We start from the raw sequence: 19663 nt of genomic DNA, 5'->3' as shown, positions 1-19663 counted from the left end.
GAGTATGTATTATGTTACAAAAATGTGACCAATTGTAAAGTTCATAACTCTAGGACCTCGTGGCCTGCAGAGAAAGGGAAGACCACATTTTTGGCATGAAATTCTATCCCAAGAGTCAATCACTTAGAAAACAGAAACATCCTGACTTGACTCCACATACCAGGCAGCATACACCCATTTCATCCCTATACCACTCTCCTGAGTTCCTTAAAGCGAAAAATTTCAAAGATATTCCATTATATTCTGGCCTCCAGCACATCTCCGAGTCCAGGATAGTCCGGTGCACTGACTCACACAGTAGGAATGCTGCCCTTAGTACACTTTCCACTGTGCTTCCAAAGCCAAGACTAATCAATGGGGGCCATCAGAAATTATGGGAAATACCTGTATCCAAATGTTTCTGGCTGAGCCCTGGCTGGTGTGGCTCAGTGGGTTGAGCATCAGCCTACAAACAGAAAGGGTGCCAGTTCAATTCCAAGTCAGGGCACATGCCTGGGTTGTGGGCCAGGTCCCCAGTTGGGGGCATGAGAGAGGCAACGGATCAATGTTTCTGAATCATACATTGATGTTTCTCTCCCTCTTTCTCTCTCACCTCCTCTCTCTCTAAAAATAAATAAAATCTTCAAATGTCTCTGGTTGAGTATGGTCCCATGCACTGATGGCTCGTGGGCCCTCCACAGACACCACCTTATTCCCTGGCTATTCAGCTCAGTAGATGGTTTACTCCAAGAGCTTTTACTCCAAAATAATGTACTTTCCCAGTAACATTCTGTTACGCACAGACAATTCATTCATTAGTGAAAAGTAGGATAGCCACAAAATGCAACCATGCTCCTTCCTCCCTGAAATAGCAGGACAACTGGACCACTCATCTACATAGCCATGCTAACTTTCCAACCTTGCACTATTCCCAGCTGGCAAGTTTTCACCTGCGGTGAGACGAGGTGACAGGTCTGACCCTGACAATGGAGTCCATGATGACCCCAACCTTACCTCACTCAAAGTAATGTATAAAAATGGGGTGATCTGTTGGTTGGGAACTTTTATATCTGATATAAAAGATCGGCTCTCAAAGCATGTTGCTGCATTAATTAAGCCTGTAGGAGCATTTCCTCATATCTCTTACCTAACAAATGGTTTTGGAATTCCCTCCAACTCATGGGAAAGAAAATATATATGCAGAGCTGGTTAAAAATTTATCCAGTGGAAAGACCTTTTCAAACTTAAGAGCAATTGAATAAATCAAAAAGGAAAAAGATGGCATTTTAACTATTTAAAAATTTTTCTATATAAAAAATATGAACATAATTAAAATCAAGTATAATTAAGAAAATTATCTATGAATACAGAAAAGACTGTATTTACTATCTATAAACCTCAAATAAAATGATACAAAATATACTAAGCTGGATAGAAAAAAAAGCAGAGAACAAGACTATCAAGAACTACAAATGGTTAATAAAACACAAGAAAAAATTGTCCATGCTGATCAATATTCAAAGAAATAAAATTTAAAACAAGATATGCTGGAAGACAGTTTGGCAGTTTCTTACAAAACTAAACATAGCCTTACCATATGATCTGGCAATCACACTCCTTGTTATTTACCCAAATAAGTTAAAAACTTATGTCTACACAAAAACCTGTACACAGATGTTTATAGCAGCTTTATGCATAATTGCAAAAACTTAGAAGCAACCAAGATATCCTTTAGTAGATTAATGAATAAACTGATATAGTCAGACAAAACATTATTCAGCACTAAAAAGAAATGAGCTATCAAGCCATGAAAAGACATGGAGGAATCTTAAATGTGTATTACTAAGTGAAAGAAGCCAATTAGGATTCCAACTTTGTGACACCCTGGAAAAGGCAAAGCTATGGAGAAAGTAAAAGGATCAGTGATTGCCAGAGGTTAGGGAAAGGAAGAAATGAATAGGCAGAGCACAGAGGATTTTTAGGGCAATGAAACTATTCTGTATGATATTATGATGGTGGATACATGTCATTATACATTTATTTGTCAAAACCCACAGAATTCACAACACCAAACTCAATGTAAACTATGAACTTTAGGTGATGATGATATGTCAATACAGGTTCATCAATTCTATCAAATATACCACTCTGGTTCTGGATATTGATAGCAGGGGAGGTTGTGCATGTTTAGGGCAAGAGATACATGGCAACTTTGTACTTTCCACTCAATTTTGCTATGAACCTAAAACTTCTCAAAAATAAAATCCATTAAAAAAAGATAGGTATTCATCTATCATTTATTCAACAAATATATGAATGTAGTCATTGTGCCTAAGACTGTAAAACACAAAAAACACTCAATGCTAGTAAGAGGTGGTAGCTGGGCATTCTCAAACACTGCCGTAAGAGTGTAACATGGCACAACTTCTTAAGAAAGTAATCCAGCATGACATATCAAAAGTTTTAAGACTTCAAATCCTTTAACCCTAAAACTGAGCTTCTAAAAATATATTCTATTAGAATATATTTTTGTAGGCCAGGTCCCCAGTAGGGGGTGTGTGAGAGGCAACCACACATTGCTGTTTCTCCCTCCCTCCTTCCCTTCCCCTCTCTCTAAAAATAAATAAATAAAATCTTTTTTTAAAAGAAGCTTATAAAAAAATTTAAAACTGAATACACATAATAAGTAAAAGCAGTTGAATCAAACATTTTCAGTATCCTTTCAACTGTGTAAAAGAACTTGAAAATTCATACACAGATGTAGAAAGAACATCATTACTAGGAAGTTGGTTTACAGGTGGTTTCCTCCTTCTTTCTTATTTTTTTACTACACTCAACAAAGCCCAAAATATTAAATCTTTTTTTAATGAGATATATAATTTTTTAATTTTCTTTTTCTTTTTATTTATTGCTTCTAGAGAGAGGAAGTGCAGGGGGTGGGGCGGGGGAAAGAAACATCCATCTGCTGCTCCACACATCTAAGCATTCCCTGGTTAACTCTTGTATATGCCCTGACTGGGAATCGAACCTATAACCTTGGTATATCGAGACAATGCTCTAACCAACTGAGATATCCAGCCAAGGCAAAATCTTTACAAAGTTATTTAGTTTTCATAAACAGGACAGTTACTCCAGTATGGTGACAGTGAAAATATGGTAAATAAGTAGAGAAGGAGAAATAAAAGAGTATTATGGGCAGGAAGAAAGGACAGAGAATAAATGATCAAAGATTTAGGAGACCAGAAAAAAACAGAATTTATGCTGTTCTCAAAAAAAATTTTGCTTTTCAAGAGCCCCAAAGACACTGGCTCCAGGATTAACACTAAATACCAAGGCACACTGAATGTATTTTATTTTATTTTTTATTCTTTTAAAGATTTTATTTATTTATTTTTAGAGAGGGGGGAGGGAGAGAGGAAGGGAGGGAGAGAAACATCAATGTGTGGTTGCCCCTCACATGTCCCCTACTGGAGACCTGGCCCACAACCCAGGCACGTGCCCTGACTGGGAATCGAACCGGTGACCCTTTGCTTCGCAGTCTGGCACTCTGTCCACTAAGCCACACCAGCCAGGGATGAATGCATTTTAATTTAATGCCAGGATACAAAACATGCATTTGGATATCACATTTTCAGAAATGTCACCTTAACAAAAAACAAAGGAAAGACAGTAGGATTATGAACAATGACCCAGATAACAGATACCCCTGGCCTTGCCAGTGAATCTTCATTGCCCAGACTGAGTTGTTGACAAACTTAATTCTTGACTTGAACACAATTCAAAACATATAGAAAACTTATAGCACACTAGACACTGTCCTAGATGCTCACAATACACCAGCAAATAAAATAGGTCAAGGATCCCTCTGCAGTGAGCTTACGTTCTTGTAGAGTAGTAGGGGAAAATAAATAATAAACATATGCACAAAAAATACGTGATTTTGTAATTAGAAAATAAGTGTCAAAAAAAAAGAAAGTAGAGCAGGAGAGGGGACATCAAGTACAGGGTGGGAATGCAGTAGTGTTAATAGGATCATCAGGTTAGGACTCCTGAAGGTAACATTTAAGCAAAGACTTATAAGAGAAGAGGAATTTGCCCTGCAGATAGCTGAAGGCAGAGAATTCCAAGTAGAGAAAACTGCTAATGCAAAGGTCCAAAGATGGGAGAATTCCTGGCTTATCAGAAGGCCTGCAGGAAGGCCAGTGTGCCTAAAGCAGAGTAAAGTAAGCCAGGGTGAGAAGAGTAGTGAAGAGGTCAGAGAAAGGCAATATGGGGTGGGGAGGCGGGGGAGTTTCCATATAAAAAGAACTTGTAAAGACTATAGTTTTTACTCTAAGAGAAATGGGAAGCCAGTTGAGGATTCCGAGCAGAGTGACATGATCTGATGTTTTTAAAGAATCAGGGCTGTATAGAGCATGCATGCATGTGTTTGTGTGTCTATGTGTTAGGAGGTGGCGGCAGGGGTAACAAAGAGATTACTTAGGAGTTTCAAGTCTTTCTGGACTTTCTCTTCATGTTTTAAAAGCAGTTTTATCCGCAAGAGGTATTAAGAGGTATTCAGGCAATGTTTGCAAACACTGTTTTCTCTCCCAACGTGGAATCGTCAAGAATGTGTCAATGGCCTGCAACTGTGTCCTTAGCAGGCATCTCAAAATAATGATTACCAAACATTTATCTCTTCTCATTGCCCTGACATGAGTTCTGGGCATCACCCTCTCTCAGGGGAGAGGTAAAAGGAGGTTATTCAGAACAAGCAATGATAACAGGATGATGTCACAGGTGTGCCTCAAAGAAGCCTCCAGTGAGTTCACTCTACAGTGATTTACTCTACCCTGCCAACTCCAGCTGGAGAAGGGATGAAGAAAGCTGACACAGCCTTAAGCCCTGGGCAGGCATTATGAGATCTTTCTCCCTCCAGTCCCCTACCAGCCCCTCCCCTCTTTCAACCGCTGATCCTTGCTTCAGAAGCCAAAGTGTGAACAGCACGTGTCTGGATTTCAGAAACCTGCCCAGCAGTTGGAAATTCCCTGCAGCGTGTCAATTGCTGCATCTGCTGTTGGCACTTAGGGCAAGGGATCACATGGGCATTTTCTGAAATAAGCCTCAAGATGGGAGTCTGATCTTTGAAGAAGGGACTAAAGAAGTCAAAAAAATGACGATCTGCCTTCTAAAAAGGAAACTGAGACATACAAGCAAACCAAACAGCTCTAAGAACAGTAGTAGTCAAGAACAAAAGCACAGAGCACCCTGACTAATGGAAAGGATTTTATGGGCCAGCAGGGTTCACCAGATATGTAATGTAATGTGACTGAAACTAGAGAGCACTCTTTTCCAGCTTTCCAGCTCGTATGCTCTTAGAAAGAAATGGCTTCTATCATTTCAGCTGCAGGCCTCTCTCTCTCCTTTCTTCCCACCCAATTAGTCCTCTAAGTAGTCTATACCTTGAAAACCTCTTGGAAAAATCTAAAAATATGAGCCCAGTAACACCAACTGCCATAAAACTAGGAATTGAAAAAGGAGCTATTCTTTGAAAGAGAAGCCTTCTTGCCCTTGCCACCCCAGATAGAGGTGCCTCAGTCACACTGTTCACAGGCAGAGCTAAAAGAATGCTAGAGCCTGATGGTAAAAAAAGGAAAAGGAATCATACTATTTCCTCTAGTAAAAAGGCAGGTAGACTAGGTACCTAGAATTATTCTCCCAAATAACTACCCTCAAAGTATTTTAAAAATATTTTTAGAAAGCATTGATGAATTAGTAAATGGAAAAGAAATCTTTTGATCAGGGACTGAATAAAGACAAGGAACTAGAGATATAAGTGTGGCATGTAGCCAGGCTTTACTCTAAGAACATTTGCTACCTGATGAACTAAGCTTCAGTTTCCAAGCTTCATGGGTATGGCCAATATAAGAGGATGCCCAACATCTGTGCCATAAAACCAGGATCCCACAGAACTACAGTCAACATATAGGAGTGAATCAGAAATAACCCTTAGCCCCTTGGGAAGACTGCTGGAAAATTCAGTATGTCAAGCCCTGGGTCTGGCTTGAATAGAAAAAAGTATTGCACTGAAAAGACAGACTTTACACTGGTCCTCGCAGGGGTATGCAGTATGGGTTCACATTACCTGGGTGGTCTAAAACCCCTCAGGCAGATATTTTAATTTAGAATGATTATTTTAGACTATCACACCAGGCTGTGAAAAACAACAAAATTAAAAATCCTTTCCTCATTTTTACCCCAGGTCTCCAAGAATGCTCATTAATGAAATCCCATAGAAAATAAGCAGATTACAGAAAAAAAAAATTCTATTACGCAGGAAAAATTTTAGAAGGCACATGCTCAACCAGCAGAAATAAGAGATTAGCAGAAACTCACCTAAACTAATCCCTTCATCACAGTCTCTAAAACAACCATGTTCAATATGTTTTAAGGGACTAAAAAAAAGCTTCCACAAAAATGTTCAGGGAACAAGAAACTACTAAGAGTAGACTTGAAGGAAACCCCCCCCAAAAAAAAACATCTGCAAATAAAATTTTGTAATTAAAATACCACACTCACTGAGGCATATTTAGCAGATTAGATATAGCCAAGGAAAAATTCAGTGAACTGAAAGACAGAGTTAAGGAAGTTATCTGGAATATAGCACAAAAAAAAGAGTCAGAAAAATGAAAGAGGAGTTTAGAAGACATTAAAGACTGAGTAAGGTGTAACATAGGTATAATCACTCACAGAGAAGAGAAAGTACATCTTTAAAAAAAAGATGTAGATGCTAAGAATTTTCCAAAACTGCTGAAATCAACTCAGAGATACATGAAACCCAACAAATGCTTAGCAGAAAAAATACTAACTGTAAACCTACACAAATCAATAAAACTGCAGGACATCAAAGAGGTTTTAAAAAGACCTAGAAAGCACTCAGAGAGAAAAGATAGACTACTTTAAAAAGAGAAACAATCATAGTGACCGCTGACTTTCAATCAACAATAGTGAAAGCCCAGAGACAGTAAAATATCTTAAATGGCCTGAAGGAAAATAACTGTAACCTAGAGTTCTTTTACCCGTGAATACCTGTAAAAGCTCTTTTAGGAATAGGAAAAATAAAGCCTTTTTCAAACATATAAAAACTGAAAAAGTTTGTCATTAACAGAATTTCACTAAATAGATTTTAAAGACTATAATCACGGCAGGAAGAAAATGATCCCAGTGGAGGGTCTGAAATGCAAAAGGAAATGAAAAGAAAGTAGTAAATACACAGGCAAGTCTAAATACACATTTACCAGCAAAATAACAACAACAATAATAATGAAAACAAACAATAATAATTTGTCTCACAGAGTTTAAAAGAAAAAGAAGGATTATAATACATGACAACAGCAGCATATAAATTAGAACAATAAACTGGGAAGAGAATGAATAGAATTTAAGTGTTTCATGGCCTCTGTATTATTTAGGAGAGTAAAAATGCTGAATAACTTCTGACTTTTGGCAAGGTAAGTATGCATGCTTTAATTCCTAGGGTAACCACTAAAAGAAGTAAAGTAAGCTAGTGAGGGGAGAGGAAGTAATGGGGGGAAAAATACCCAAAAATGAAAAAGGAGAAAAAAAAGAAACAGAATAGGAGAATGGAAAAGCACTGGGGAAAAAATATTTGCAAACCATTTATCTGATAAGGGGCTTATATCCAAATTATATAAAACTTAATAAAGACAAACAACTTGATTTTTTAAATGGGCAAAAGATCTGAATAGACACTTGCCAAAGAAGATATACAAATGGCAAGTAAGTACATGAAAAGTCATTCATCATCGTAGTCATCCAGGAAACAAATTAAAACCAAAATGAAATAGCACTGCATATCCACTAGAATACATAAAGTAAAAAAGACAGACAATACCAAATGTTGGCAAGGATGCAAAAAACCTGGAATTCTCAGATACTGCTGGAGGGAATGTAAAATGGTTCAAAACACTTTGAAAAACAGCTTAGCAGTTTCTTACAAACACCTACCATACAACCCAGGAAATCCACCCCTAGGTATTTACCCAAGGAAGATGAAAACATATGTTCACAAGAAGTTCGTACAAATGTTCACGGCAGTTTTATTCGTGATAGCCCAAAACTAGAAATAACCAAATGTTCCATCAACAGGTAACTAAATAAACAAAACTGTAGTATATCCATAAAACAAAATACTATACAGTAATACAAAGGAATGCAATACTGGTAACATATAACACCACGAATAAATCTCAGAAACATTATGTTGAGCAAAAGAAGCCAGACACAAAAAAGTACACACATGGAATGATTCCATTTATATTAAACTCTAGAAAAAACACACCTGGTGTATAGTGACAGATCACAAATCAGGTTTCCTGGGGCCGGAGTAGGGATGGAGAGCAACTTCGATGGGCACAGAGAGCAGTTCTGGGGATGATGGAAATGTTCTGTATCTTTTTTTTTTTTTTTAAGATTTTATTTATTTATTTATTTATTTTTAGAGACAGGGGAAGGAAGGGAGAGAGGGAAAGAAACATCACTGCATGGTTACCTCTTGCACACTCCACACCTGGGAACCTGGCCCACAACCCAGGCATGTGCCCTGACTGGGAATCAAACCAACGACCCTTTGGTTCACAGGCCAACACTCAATCCACTCAGCCATACCAGCCAGGGCAATGTTCTGTATCTTGATTACAATGATGGTTACTTAGATTACAGGGAAAAAATGTTACTTAGATATATAAATTACTCAAACTCACTGAAATGCACCATTAAAGGCACCAATAAAATGGGTACATTTTATTGTATATAAACTTTATCTCAATGAAATTGATTTTAAAAATTCCATGGTACAGTATATAAATCCAAATAAAACAAGAATTACAATAATTGTCGATGGACTCAATGGTCATAAGATCCCCAAAGAGAAAATACATATATCCATAAAAAGAACAGATAAACTAATAAATGAAAATGTAGTATTATAGCAATGAAAATGAATACTTCACACATCAATATAAACCCAAGTAAAACACTACGTGGGCCAAAATAAGCCAAAGAGAAAAGATATAAATAATATGATTAGCATGATTCCATTTATATGCAAACAAAACCAAACTATGTTTTGTTTAGGGGGTATATACTCAGATGATAATACTATGAAAAAAAGCAGAGGGATAATGTATTATTATACAATTGTACACCTGAAAATTATATATAATTTAAAAAAAATATCACCCCAACAAATTCAATTAAAAAAACTTTTTTAAAAAGCAAAGGAATGAATTTCACAGGTAGGACGGTAATTACCTGAAAGGGCAAGGGAGCGTGACAATGGGAATGAAATGCGCAAGGATCCTCTAAAGTACTGACAACACTCTACCTCTCAACCTGGGTGGTGGTTACATATATATTCACTTTACCATTCTTTCAAATGTTTTATATTCTCATACTCCTTTATCAATGATATATCCATCCCTTCACCCCCCGGCCAAAAAAAGAATCATTGTCTAGTCTAAGAATGGCATGTGAAAGCCTCTTTTTAAAAAGCGAGGACACTACAAAAAGATGGTGAAAATAAGAAACAATATTCCTAAACACCCCCCCCCCTTTTTCAAGAGATACTACATAGCCCAAAGGGAGAGAAAGACCACACAATTCTTCTACCAACTGGTCATGAACAAACAGTTTCCACTGTGAGATGGAGACATCTTCTCACCCGTGACCTGGGACAATAGTAAATATGGACCCCAGTCAACACTGATTTGTCCAAACCATATTCTTCTGCCAACTTATTACCTGTGGCCCCACTTACTCGTGGGAGAATTCTGACTCCCCCCAACTTCCTCATCTTTACTTCAGTTCCTCTGTAAGTCTCGTATCAGATGCAAGGATCACTTTCTTCATCAAAGAACAGTAGCTGCTCAGATAGGGGATTTAGAGGCAGGAGATGCTTGCATTGTTAAGCTGTCTCAATTCAGTCCAGAGAAGTTTTTGTGTCTTCTGATATAGAAAGCTGGACTCTTGAGACCTGAGTGTAATTTACTAGTTGTGCAACCTTACATTACTTAACCTTTCTGAAATGTTTTTCATCAACTATGAAATAGGTCACAGCCCTGGCCAGGTAGCTCAGTTGATTAGAGCATCATCCGGACATGCCAAGGTTGCGGGTTTGATCCCTAGCCAGGGCACATACAAGAAACAACCAATGAATGCATCGATAAGTGGAACAACAAACTGATGTATTTCTTTCTCTCTCTTATATTACTAAATAAAAAATTTCTTTCAAATCAATAAATTAAAAACATTTTAATAAAAAGACACAAAATATCTGTCTTACCTGTCTCTGAGGACGAATAGGGCAAATCAAATGAGAATTCACTTGTATCAACTATAAAATGTCATTAGGTTTTATCACAGTGTGTTCTGTTGCCATTATTAAACTGTACCTCTGAAAGCTACAATTCTTCCCCACGTCAACATTCAGTTGGTTAGGGTGGAAAGCGTCAACATTCAGTTGGTTAGGGTGCAAAGTGTAACCTACTCCCCCCGACCTCCATGCCCAGAACACATCTGCTTCTTCCGTGTATTCAATGAACGTGTCAGGCCTGAGCCCTCTGTAACATACTAAGCTACATGTTTAGTATTCTATGGCTCAGAAAAAGCTTAGAGAGAGCTCAGAAGAGGTAGCTGAGAGTCCTGCTGCCAACATTCCTCCCAATACCGTCCTTTTTTCAGAATAAGTCCATCCTGTATCAAAACGCACGCACGCACACACACATTGAGAAGCCGCGACACGGCAACAGGGATGAGGCGTCCAGCACGTAAACTACCAGGCGGTGAAGGGGTACCGCATTTCTGCGCTCCACAGCAAAGCAGCCACGGACACCAAACCACTGTTTGATGTTACCTTGGGGCATCAAAAACAGACATTTCTTCAACCTACATGATAAGATGCTTAATTTTGCTGGTATAACTGAATTTTCTCCTTTCTTTAGCTTTTCATAACTGCTTCTCCTCTCCCAGTCTAAAGTAACAAATTCAATCTGAAAAAAACAAGGACCCTGAAATTCAGAGCTGGGAAGGTTCCTTGACAAACTTACTTCTTTACTTTTTTTTCCAGGGAATTCTGAGGGAATAAGTCCATGCTAAGCAGCCTGTTGATAGTTCTATCTTCCCCAGAGGGACAGAGGGCATAGCTGAAGGATGCATCTTCCTCTGACCTGCCTTCTAAAGCCTAGCCTCTTCTGACCTTTCAATCTATTTCTCAGAAAATTTGTTGGCCAGGCTGGCTCTTTTTTTGTTAATTTACTCTAAACTGAGCAGTCCTGAAAATGAAGGTCAGGCAGTGCTGATTACCTGTAGATACCTACCCATGGATCCCTAAGGAGAAAAAGCCCAAGGGCTTCTACCACCAGAGATGTAGGAGGAGGAATGAGAGGGACAGTTTATACCACTAAACTCAGGCTTAACCCCTCATGAAAGGTGGATTTCCTGTACAACTGTTCTGACAAGCAAAGGATTAGGCACTTCATACATTCTGCTTAGGTAAGAGACTCAGACAGAAGTGAATTGCCACAAGGGAGCAAACTGCTTTACTGAAGGTCTCTAAGGTGGTTGTATGCTAAAGACAAAGCAATTTTGGTTGTGAATCGAACTTACCAATTAGAGTCAACCTCTATGCACAACAATGTCATGAAGGTGTGAGGTCACCATCTCAAGTATCCCACACATCTGAGTTAAGCTCTATCGGTCCCATAGACAGCTATGATTCTCTCTCTCTCTCTCTCTCTGGAGAAGCGTATGTGGCACTCTGTCTACCTCCTGCAATTCCAGATTACTAACAAACCATAAAAGCAAGCATAATTGATGATGAAAGGGATGCCAGTATAGCCCTGCCTCAATCCCAGCCCCTAAATGTTCCCTAAAGGCAGAAAGCACCAACAGCACACACAAGAGGTGTCTCTTGGGTGCCCTCTTGCTGCCACCAGGGCTTTTCTGCAAGACTGAAATGGAGGCCACTCTATGAACTGGTAGAGGAGGAAAAAGAGGGGCCCAGGGCACAGAAAAGGGAAGTTATTCCAGTGGTGGCCAATGAATAACATCCAATGATATATAGGAAGTATAATCCAATAATACAATAAAATAAAACAGTGTGTGCCTGAAATGGTTTTGATTCCAGGAATTATAAAACATATTTTTTAAAAAGAGAGAGAGAGAGAGAAAGGAAGAGAGAGAGAAAAAAAAGGCCAGATCAGAGCAAATTGGGCACAGATGGGAGATGCAATGGGGTTTCAGTGATGCTCTACCACAAATGTTGCTTCAATTACTCCTCTTCAAGAAACTAGAGTTTTATTTCCTTAAATTACAGAATTTTAAAAAAATTAAAATTCTTAGAGTGCTTGTGGTTTAAATCAACAGTTCACCCTCCAGTATCACATGAGCCAATCAGATGGCTACTGAAGTATTAAATGCTGAGGCACGTGGAGAAGGCCCCACTTCTCCCTTCAGGCTCAGGAATGCCACAGAGCAATTACCAGTGGTGACATCACTCTGGGAACCACCTATCACCACCAAGTATCACTCGCCAAAAGACAATTTTGGACACAAGCCAGGTAAGGAACACGCTTGTTCAGTAAGAGCTGGCTTGCCTTCTTCATCCATACTTTCAATAATTACTGAGTGCCTAATAAATTCCAGGTATTATGCTAAGGGACCCCAAACATCCCTCAAATTTATCTGTCCCCAAACACTTCACTACAGAGTACTAGGATTCTAGACTCTCTGTAGTCCCACTGATGAAGGATTTTTGCATAGCGCTCATTAGAGCAGGAGACAATGGCCTCCCCACCAATAGCCCTGAATCCATGAGTGTTGAGATCTGAAAGTCTCGTTGGCAAAATGATGTGGCATAACTCAACTCATTTTCCCCTGTGGACAGGGGGGCAAATCTGACCTCACAACCTCTACCTCCCTGAGCTCCAGGAAAAACTATAACCTAGGAAACAGGGAAAGATGCCTTTCTCTCACCACTGTCTGAGTTTTTTCCTCTATTTTGTCTTGTGAGGTGTCCAAAGCTTTTCAACAGTTTTTGGTCTCTCTTGACCACAGAGAAAGCATATATAAAAAGCAATCACACTAAAGTGTTAGTATCATTTCTACCCCTGGACTATAGGTACTTTGAAAGGAGAACAGGTAATACAAGGGAAACACTGAAAACACACACACAAATTAACTGGAGATATGAAGGACATACTTTTCTGTAAGACGTCCCTGTTGCTCTCCAAATCATACTCCTTAGGTCCACATCTACAACAAGGAAGCCCAGGCACAGATTAAGAGGACCTTAATTGCCTTGGGGGCCACAGATCACCTCTGCTTCAGGCTGGAACGTTCCTTCTCCACAGAGTCCAGGAACTGATATACACAAACACCCACCCAGAAGGACATGTCCAAGAAGGAATGGAAAGAAAAATGATGGCCCAGATGTTCTGTAACTTGCAGTGACTGCCAAATCACCACAGACCCCAAGCACCTGGGAAGGCCAGGCAGCACCAGGCCCCTGCTTCCTAGTTACAGACAGCCCAGGTCCCGCAGCTAGGTGGCTGGTGACTCTGACAGCAAACAGTGTGGCCTGGAGAGAAGACTTTAGAAGGGCATCGGTGGATAGGCCTTGGGGGCCAAACATTAAGGGCTGATTTATCACTTCCTTACTCATAAAAATGTGATTCAAACTGCTGTCAATTAGTGAAGGATTTAAACCTTTACCCTCTCCCCAACCCCCTTCTTTCTCCACCCCCGGCACAGATGCTGCTACTCAGCCACAACACCCCCTTCTTGCCACTGTCCATACAAGCACAGCACAGGGCCCCAGAGAAGATGACTCATATGCTGGGAAATGGAAAAGTGCATCTTCCCACCAACCAGTCCCGCTGAGTGCTCTGCTCACTCCTCTCCCAATGGCAGCCCACACAGTGGGGTCTGGACGGCCGCCTCAGCTGCACACCGGGTACTTGGCAGCACGTCCACAGAGCTCTCTGTCCTAGTTGAGTGTTATATCCTGTGGCCCAGGCTGTTTTTCCCTGAAACACCCTTGGAGCTTCTGACCATCTCATATCATCCTTCTCTTGGCCCGTTGCCTCATGGAGGTGAGCATCAGGACAAGGCCAGAAAGGAGTAGTGGGCTCTCAAGCACAGGCTTTGACATGCCCTTCCTTGCTAGCGGGTCTGCATATAACCAACCACGGAAAAGAGTCCTTTTTAAAAAAGTTCCCTGGACTCCAACGGGGAAACCACCTATTTCCCTCTTTCTCTGGTCTTACCACCTCACCTTCCTTTCATCTGTATTTTTTAACCTTCACTAAACAACAGCTACAAGAAAAGGACTCACAGGTGGCCTATGAAAGGCCACAGTGTATTCCTTTTCATGGAGCAGAAGCTGCTGACAACAGATGCTTCACAGGCAAGAGCTGCATGTCCTTTACAGTCACACCTCCCAAGATTACAGGTCACTTGATGCTAGAAAAACACCTTGGCAGAGGCTGCAGCTCTGTGACACACAGCTGACTGAACTCTGGATTGAGGTTAGAGGAAGGCAGGAAAATGAGTAGGAGGGCACCTCAGGAAGCCCCATTTCCTGAGTCCAGTGAGTTTCTAACTTCATAGCAGAACCAGGAGAGTAATGAAGAAGGAATCAATCTCCTGCCCCTTTGGACTTCACAGTCTCACCAGGACAGCACTTACAAACTTTATTTCCTCTTTCCTGGAAACCACCACTGTCCCCAAGGACTGCATACTTCCTCAGAGCTGTTCTCAGGAATAATTAGCCAAGTTCAAAATGGCACCTCAGCCTCTGCTTCTTGTCTTCTGCTGGGAATTTTAAATGCTAGAGCAGGAAATTTTGAGAGGAGAAAGTCCTCTATGATTCAGATGTGATTAAAAACCCAAGTAGACAAGCACAGGGCCTTGCCGAGTCGCAGGAAGAGCAAAGTTTCTAGGGAAACTGTGGTACACCTACTTATTAGGGGAGAAATACCCCCCACAACCACCACCAGCAAGCTGATGCAGAACCCCCGAATATCAGTGGGGAGGGAAATAAGTCAATTTCAGAGTGAAAGAAAGTACCAAAAATAAAAAATAAAAAAAGGTGCAATAAGAGAACTAGTGACAGTAGTCCAGAAACGCCAGGAGTCTCCATGGGTCAATTCCCACTTCTTGGCATTTCAGATAATAACCTTTCAGCCCTGAGACCAAATTTTACTCTGTCAATGCTCTAAAACAATTCTTTGGCAGCATGGACCAAATCTCCCGTGCAAACAAACACACAAAATAACATCATCCCTATGCTACATATTTCCATCAAGTCAAAGCACATATCCTTGCCTAAGTGGTGGGAAGGGAAGGGAAGAGATCCTGGTAACATCCTTTGGCTATGACCTGGTTGTAAAGAACATTAAAAAACCCTGCCAATCAGCATTCCCCACTACTGCACCACACTCCCTACCTCAAAAAAACCCAGTATTCAAAACGCATTTCAGAATGCACACCCGTATGTTAGCCAAACTCTGGGCCTGGTGATTTTTGTGCTTCCAATTTGAGTCACCAAAGCTCATCAATTCTCTGTTCTTACTCCCTGGCAGGCTCCCACAAGGGATATCCCACAGGGAACTAGACTTTTCCATACTGAACAAACAGGGTACATGAGTCCAGAAACAGCTATTCCCAATCCCTGCCAAGCGTATGGTCTCTGCAATGAAACATTTCAGCAATGCCTCTCCCCTGGGAGAGGCTCTGGGTCTGCAGTCTCCAAGAGGCCTTGCTGCTGCCTTTAGCATGGCCAGATGTGCAACAGCATCTCTGGGTTTGCAAATTAAGCTCTATACCCATGATTCCCTCCTTTCATCCCACTCAAGCACTAGACAGTTATACAGATTTTAGGGAATAAAATTAGTATATGAGAGGCAATGGTGGGGAAGGGTGTGTGTGGGTGTGTGTGCATGTGTGTTGGGGGCAGGTGTAGTGGTATGGTAGCATAGAAAAGAAGCTCGATTAATCTTTATTCGTCTACATAAAGAAATTGGACATGCCTTACCTTTCAACTGGGAGTTGTGTACAGCAAACATGTTGATGGTCATAAGCTGTAGCATGCGAGTACTTCCAATAGGAGAGGGACTATGCTGCAGCAATACCTGGAACTCCTTGAGAACCTTCTCAGCCACTGCAGGGAATGTCTCCATCCTACAAATACATCCAGCCCATCAGTGAGGGACATCCCCAAGAGCATTTACGTACACACACACACACACATCCTTTCTCTCTCCACTTCCCCCTTCCCTCCCTTTCTTCTCCCCCATCACCTCTCTCTCTCTTTCTCCATCTCTCTCTTAAAGCAGACAACTAATGCCTACAATGTCTGTTTGCTACTTTCACAAACCTTCTTGCTATTCTAAAGTTGTGGACAAATTTAAGAGACAGAATTGTTCAGGGTTTGGAGATGGAATCAATTCAATTTTGGATAAATCGCTATGAGTTATTATGCTTTGGTATGCTATTTCCTAACCCCTGGCAATAACTGAATTCAAGCTGAAATGAAATCAAAGTTTCTCTCTGAAACAATCAGTTTTTCTAAATAGCAAACAAATTTCCTTTAAGCTCTAAGACCTACATATTCCCCAAACTCTCTGGTTCATGAATCTAAGGATCTTCACGCAAGGCTTTACTTCAAGAAACCAGAAATAGTTCTCTTGCCATCTTCTTAGGTACTATGACACTAATTGCTCTGCCTAAGGACCCCAAATTTCCCTTTGAAGAATCCTCAGACCTAGGACCCCAATGATCTGTATCAGCCTTTCCTGTGTTGCTGCCCTCCTTGCTCTCACAAGACTCTGCTCGTCAAGGTCTGTATGTTCTCAGGCCAGTGGAAATATAATGCCCTGGCCAACTGCCACTCCCAATACAGGAAGAGCCTGTAATGTAGGGAGGTAGAAATCCAGCCAGTGACCTAGGGCTCCTAAAGAGAGGTCATTCAAACCACTGCTTGCCAAATGTGGCCACTGGATTCCAAACAGTGGTGCATGCCTGGAGCTCCTTTGGCAATAGCAACAAACCACAGCTGAAGTACTCAGGAATAAAAAGCAAATTCAAACTTGGTACTATACAGAGAAACCAGGCACATTGGGCCTCAGGGCTGAGCTGAACAATTCACGGTCAGCAAAGTATCTTTTACCCATTCTCGAGCCCTCCCCCCATCAAAAAAAACAAACAAACTGCTTATAGTGCACAGGGTGATAGGGTAAGGAAGAGCTTCAGGCTGGATTAATATACAGCTTCTGAAAAGCCACAGGAAAGGGAATCCTTCTCAAAAAGGCAAAAACAGTTTCAAGTCCTAGACAAAGGTACTTCTAGTTTAACCCAAACCTGACCCTTTCCCCACTTAGTACCCTCCCCAGGTTAGCAAATTCCAGAGCTTTCTGGCATCTTGGCAATCTTCATTCCTTGCCCCTGGATAGACACTCTTATTACTGACCTTCTGGTACCCAGAAATCATGCCACAGCTATGGGTCAATTACAGTTTATATTCCAGTTCCCTTCTCTTCATTTTCATTGGCACAAAACATGCCATGCATTTGCTGCCCATCCCCATATGCCATTTTAAGTGCTCCAGCCCCTGCAAGAAAATACCCCCCCCCACACACAACCACCACCACCACCAAAAAAATCCCTCTTTTTTTCTTATTTCTCTAAAATGTTTCAGAACCATTAAAACTCTTGGTAGGTTTGGAATGGCAGAGTGATATGCCTGGAGCTGGACTGGATCCATTTTCCCCATGGGCTGTAACAAAGGTTTCATTTTAAATCCTGACACTGTGCAGCACTCTTTCTGGTCGGAGGTGGGGAGGGGGGTTAGCACTTCTCATTAAGAGAACAGCAGAGTTCACTCTGCTTGAAAAGCAGTCACACTGGGCAAGTTTCAGAGCCATGTGTCTCTGTGTTGAAAGGCGGTAGAGAGCCAACACAGGACAGGACAGAGTGTCACGTGGGACAGTCCACTGCTTGGAAGCTGTGTCTGAGGAAACCTCTTCCCCGGGACGGGAATTGAAGTGCCCATTAGCGCTCCCTAGGTTAGACTGGGGGCTGAAAAGAGCACCAGGACAAACGTCCACATCTTTTTCTTAAAGTTGTTTCTTTTTTTAAATTCTTCCCTTTGCCTTTCAACTAGTTCGACATCAAAAAAAGAAAAAAAATCAAATGCATAAGGATATAAGTTAGAGTAACTTCAATTCTGAGATAGGAGGGAAGATGGATCTACTCAGACAAAATCAGCTTTGTCGGGCAGTAACCACGGGATGAACAGATGAAAGACTTCCTCCGAGCTCAATAATGCGACTTTTGATCCCCAATTTTGTACCTAAAGTGCTATCTGATTTTGGCCTCAAACTACCTCTTAAGTAGTTGTACATCTTTCTCTTTGTTACAATCCATATTATAGAATAAAAATTATAGTAAAACAGAGACAATGACAGAATACAATTTATGTTTAGAAAACCCCCCACAAAATAAAATTATCATCATTATGGATACATACGTAAATATGTAAATGCAGTAAAAAGGTCTGGAAGAATACACAACTGGATGTCTGGTTATTATCTCTGGAGAGCACAGGGGTTGAGAGAGAGTTGAGAGAAATGCAGCCTTAGCTGTAATGCTACATTTTAATAAGGAGATTTTATATATTACTTATGTAATGACTACTTTGGCCAAGAAGCAGCAATAGCACTAGCAGCAGAGGAGGAGAGAAAGCATAAAAAGATGGTAATTTGTATCAGCAAAAAATTGGAAGCAGCCTAAAATGTTCAATAATAGCAGGTGATTAAGAAGGCACATCTGTAAAATTGAATTCTATTTTTAAAAAGTTGTATTAGATTTTTTAATCATGTGGGTAAAGTTTAACATATATTAGATGAAAAGTTTCAAAGTAGTTTAATGTGGACCCTTTTAATGCATATTTTAAAAATAAATGTGTGTGATGTATAGAAAAAAAGATAAAAATATACATCAAGTGCCAAGAGCAGACAGTTATCTCTGGATAATGAGAATATGGGTAATTTTTTATTTCTTCTTTTTCTTGGGTTTTTAAAGTATTTTACAATAAGCACAGTATACAATAAAAAGATTTCTTCTACGATGCATACTATGGGTTTCTATATAAAACATTTATTTTTTTAAAAGTAAATCAAAATACAAATATAATATTTTTAACAATTCAAAGACCAAAATAAATATATCAGTCTTTGAATTCCAAGCGATCTTGAAGCTGTACAAACAGCATGACTAGGCAAGCAAGTAAAAACTAAACTGGTAACTTTAACCAAGATGATAATGGGAAGCAAAATTATTCTATTTATCACAAATGAAAAGTCTACGGGCTGCCGGCTCTTCGACCTCCCTCAGCAGAGGCCAAGCGCAGTTCTGATCTGTTGCCTCTCACTAGGAAAGCAAGTGTCTGTCAGAAGCCACTTGGCACCCCTGGCGGATTCCTCTTCCTAAGCCTAAGAGAATTCTGTCCAGTCCTTTAAAACTGCAGAAGATACAATCATTTTCGGGATATGTGTTTCACTGACTTAAGGGTCTGCTTTCCAAAATGATCTCTAGAGACACCTTGTCTCATTTGAATGGCAGTTTT

The 19663-nt window shown here is 40.3% G+C and overlaps 1 protein-coding gene across 3 annotated transcripts in view; it reads right to left on the bottom strand.

The window, feature by feature from the left end:
* Window positions 1–19663, bottom strand: part of SMG6 (SMG6 nonsense mediated mRNA decay factor) — a 225743-nt gene that overhangs the window by 151005 nt on the left and 55075 nt on the right. For all 3 annotated transcript variants that reach the window (XM_024565177.3, XM_053911107.1, XM_024565176.3), the window contains exon 10: window positions 16073–16218. In XM_024565177.3, coding sequence (XP_024420945.2) covers window positions 16073–16218 — 146 coding nt within the window. The remainder of the gene's footprint in view (window positions 1–16072; window positions 16219–19663) is intronic.

This window comes from Desmodus rotundus, chromosome 9 (assembly GCF_022682495.2).
Source record: "Desmodus rotundus isolate HL8 chromosome 9, HLdesRot8A.1, whole genome shotgun sequence".
Lineage (NCBI taxonomy): Eukaryota > Metazoa > Chordata > Mammalia > Chiroptera > Phyllostomidae > Desmodus > Desmodus rotundus.
Note: the sequence above shows the minus strand (reverse complement) of the source record. Positions and strands in the feature narration are given on the sequence as shown.